The 4311-nt window shown below is 36.9% G+C and overlaps 1 protein-coding gene across 1 annotated transcript; it reads left to right on the forward strand.

The window, feature by feature from the left end:
• The first annotated feature begins 235 nt into the window (after positions 1-235).
• LOC148848642 (putative germin-like protein 2-1) lies at positions 236-1225 on the forward strand. Its single transcript, XM_088951775.1, has 2 exons — positions 236-402; positions 561-1225. Exons 1-2 carry the CDS (start codon positions 285-287, stop codon positions 1109-1111), a joined length of 669 nt encoding a protein of 222 aa, XP_088807901.1. The 5' UTR covers positions 236-284; the 3' UTR covers positions 1112-1225.
• The last annotated feature ends 3086 nt before the right edge of the window (positions 1226-4311 follow it).

Genomic DNA, 4311 nt, shown 5'->3' on the forward strand with positions numbered 1-4311 from the left:
TGACTGCTTCTAACTGTCACTAATTCTTTGAAGAAGAGTTCAAGAACAAGATTTCAAAGAAATGAGAGCAGTTGTAGACTAAGTAACTAATTAATTTAATTAATAAACAATTGGTTTGTTTAATCCTAGACTGCACGCAGAGACTATTGGAAGACACAAGAGACCATTTCGTTAGCTTCATTCTATAAATAGCACAGCTCTCATGCCAACCTTCTCACCCGCCATCAATCGACAAACCAATCTGTTCCTTCAAGAATTCCAAATTGATTACAAGTAGTGAAAAAATGGGTTCTCGGATGCTCGCATTTCTTGCCATCTTGGCCCTTTGCTCTCAAGCTTTAGCCTCAGATCCAAGTCCCTTGCAAGACTTTTGTGTTGCCATCAACGACACTGAATCTCCTGGTACTATATGCACACTCTCATGGCTTTACTTTCCCATTCTTTCCCTTTGTTTTCTTCCATATCCAGTTAACATTATATAATGCTGTTTGATTTTACTTCAAATGCTTTCATTCTTTGCTATCAACTGTTGTTGACAATATTCTTATTTTTCTGAACAGTGTTCGTGAATGGGAAGTTCTGTAAGAATCCAAACTACACAACGGCAGATGATTTCTTCTTTTCCGGCCTTGACAATCCCGGAAACACGTCCAACCCTGTTGGCTCCAAAGTCACTCCTGTAAATGTGATGCAATTGCCTGGTCTCAATACTCTTGGCATTTCCTTGGTTCGCATAGACTATGCTCCCTACGGTCTCAACCCACCCCACACCCACCCTCGCGCCACCGAGGTTCTGGTTGTGTTGGAGGGCAGACTCTACGTGGGTTTCGTCACCTCCAACCTCGACAATCGCCTCTTCACCAAGGTCCTGAACAAGGGAGATGTGTTTGTGTTCCCTCAAGGTCTCATTCACTTCCAGTTCAATGTGGGGCACACCGATGCCGTTGCCTTTGCCGGTTTGAGCAGTCAGAACCCTGGTACAATCACCATTGCTAATGCTGTGTTTGGATCCAATCCACCCATCAAAGATGATGTTCTTGCAAAGGCATTCCAAGTTGACAAGAAGGTGATTGATTACCTTCAAGCTCAGTTCTGGATGGACAATAACTAAAATAAAACATTAGGCTACTACTGCTTTTAATTACTTACTCTATATGTAAGCGCAATTCCTTATGTAACCATTCTTAAATATTATAATAATACGATTGTTTTTCTTTTTGTCTCTGATTCCGTCGCCTTAAGGTTAATTATAATAATGCATAATTATGGCTTTCTGTTTGATTCCTACGTGAAAACAAGAAATTAAAAGATGGTCTGCTACATTTTGGAAAACTGTGAAGTGAGAATGGTTAAATCAGAAGTTCAGCACTGTCGGCAGGGTAATTGGGGTATGTGGTCAATATTTATCTGGATTTAGTGAACAACCAGGATTGGTTGCAAAGAAAATCCATGATATAAGTGACCCGCCTAGACACAAAGTATTCAAATTAAGCTGGTCTGATCAGCCAACTTTTCTTATATATACATTTTTTTTCTGAAATTGACTGAAACTTCTGTATTTTAAAAGGATTTACGAAACACAAAAGGGTAACCAATCAGGTGGGTTTTCATCAAAATTCGGGGGTTGTTTGATTGGTTAAAACCCTTTTGGTATCATGTTTAATTATCTAGCATCATTGATTTTTCCAATTTTGAAGTTAGGACCAGACATACCAATCAAATGGTCTTTGGTACTCTCTGCCAGAAATCAATACAAGTAATGGTGCTGAGATAAATGCTTCGAAGTATCCTCATTTGCATTTACATGCATTTGGAGTTAAGGTTGAGTTTGTAAATGATGCAAATAAATGTGAATACAAATATGTAAAGTGTAAAATGGTCTATATGAATTGCAAAGTTGGATTACTTTTGTATTGAAGATAAATTTATCTTTTACCAAAATGGAAGCAAATACAAATTCAAATAAAGCATATGCATTTTTTTATGAAAAGCCCACTTGAATGCAAATTTATTTCATTTTTATCAATATACTTTTACATCTTATTATCAATGTAAATATGCATTGGAAAATGTATTTTCTATCATAAATGTAATGTTGCTAAACACAAGCAAAAGTAAACCACAGTACAAATTTACCCTCAACCGGGATTTGCACTCTATTTATTGCATCGTTTCCAAACACAGCCTAAATAATTAGGTTGCGTTTGGTAAGTGCAAAAATCATATATATGAAGGCACAAACAAGTTTCTTCAAAATATACGAATGCAAATTTGGTTCGGATTTACATATTGATAAATTTTGTATTACCTTTGATTGTGATGGGTACAACAAGAATTTCAAGATCAGAACCTACCTATTTATCATATTGACTAACTTTGATTTCAAGTTTGCTTCCATTATCATAAGCTAACCTTGTTCCCATTTTGAAAGTAAAAATGTCAGAAAAACGAATTTTCGTCTTCAATATAAGGACATTCTTATACGACTATATATTGCAAAACCGAACTGGAGTACAAATTCACCTTGGCTTTATAAAACGAACTGATGAATCAGATAATATCATATCAGATTTGGTGGATCTATACTTGCTCCAGTTATAAACAAATTGAGTTCAATCAGCATTAATATGATCAAAATCAAATTTGGACAATCAGTTTGCACCCATATAATTGAATATCCAACTGATTGACTAGGCATGGTTATGTGAAAGTGGGATTTGAACCAATGTTCAGAGAATTGGACCAAACATAAAACCAGAAAAGGGAGAAGTTTTCGGGTCATAGGTTCAATCAGAGTCAAATCAAAGGTCAAACTATGATGATATGGCATATATGTATATATATTACAAGATATGCAACTATTATATATAATATATTTTGCAACTTTTAATATATTTAATGTGATGGATGAATGGCAAATTCCTTACTTTTTAAAGAAAATGACTAGGGTTCAAATTTTTTAGTGTACATTTTCTTTAAAATATGTGTAATAAAGTAATATATACAACAAAGAGCCATTAAATAAAGTAAATAAAGAGATGGATTAGTGGTAATTGATTCATATATGAAAATAAGAAGTCATGACACTTTTAAAATTTCAATTATTCAAAGGCCCAACTGCCCAAGCAGTTTCATGAAACCAAGACTAGTTCACCTGTTTTCCAATTAAATTGGTCAGTCAATCGGTTTTCATTTGGTTTTTAGCAACTACAGTTATTGGGGTGTAACCAAACCGGCAAAGGGCCCGAGTCATAATTCAACTGGTCCAACACTTTTAAAATTTCAAATTTTCAAAGGTGTACATGGCATATATGTACACTCAAAAGTGCTGGTGACGCCTCTCAAATATCCAATACTGTCGATGTTGAATTCATTCAAAAGTGGGCCATGAGCCCATGACATCAGTGTCCAGTTTTTTAGCTGAAGTGCTGGTGAACAGACGTCACCAGCACTTTTGAAGCTGAAGCTGAAGTCATTGGCTAGCAAATGACTTCACCTAAACCATTCAACTAGTGGGGTTCCGTCCACGTGTACTGACACTGAGCCTCCAAAGCTGCCATAGTTACAAAGAAAAATGTGGATTAAATAATGCAGTGACAAGGAAACCATTAGACAAGGTGTCATATGGATTTACACAAGAACATTGAAATATCTGGCATAAAGGCTATTGAGGGCCCGGGAATAGGATCTCATCACGGGTTGGTCTATGGGGAAAACCTCTTGTTTTCCCTTGTTCCTTCCTGCTCTTGATGAACCTATCTTGGCGCCTCTGGTGATTTGTTCAAGAGATCACCAACTCTCCTAACTCACTCCTTAAACTGAATATTCGATATCTCATTCAATAATGGGGTCTCCTTAAATAGGAGATTACAAGAGCCCTAATCAAGGGAGTCTTCTTGCTGAATAGGGAGACTCCTAGTGCTATCTTGCTAAGGATAAGATAAGCTAATCCTGATTTGATAAGCTACTTACAAGATAAGATAAGAGAAAAGAACAATAAGATAAGAATAATAAGATAAGAGCAAGCAAATGAGCTAATCTAATCTAGATAAGACTGCTGTTGCCGAACTGGTTAGGATGAGTATCACTGAATCATTGCTGCTACTGGCAATGGGTCAGGTGCCCATTGCTGCTAGCGGCGATGGTATGTCTTCCCAAGGAAGGCGTCCATAACATTACTCCCCTCCTGGATTGTGAGCTTGTCCTCAAGCTTGAACTCTGGATATGTGGCTTGAAACTCCGCCAAGGGGATCCATGTGGCTTCTATTGATGGTAAATTACACCATTCCACCAAGACTTCAAGGGTTCCAT

Source organism: Nelumbo lutea, chromosome 6, assembly GCF_056320005.1.
Source record: "Nelumbo lutea isolate HS-2025 chromosome 6, American lotus-T2T, whole genome shotgun sequence".
NCBI classification, from domain to species: Eukaryota; Viridiplantae; Streptophyta; class Magnoliopsida; order Proteales; family Nelumbonaceae; genus Nelumbo; species Nelumbo lutea.

Coding starts and splice junctions, on each gene's coding strand:
- LOC148848642 (XM_088951775.1), top strand. CDS start 285: ATGGGTTCTCGGATGCTCGCATTTCTTGCCATCTTGGCCCTTTGCTCT. Junction 403..560: donor CAACGACACTGAATCTCCTG/GTACTATATGCA, acceptor TTTTCTGAACAG/TGTTCGTGAATGGGAAGTTC.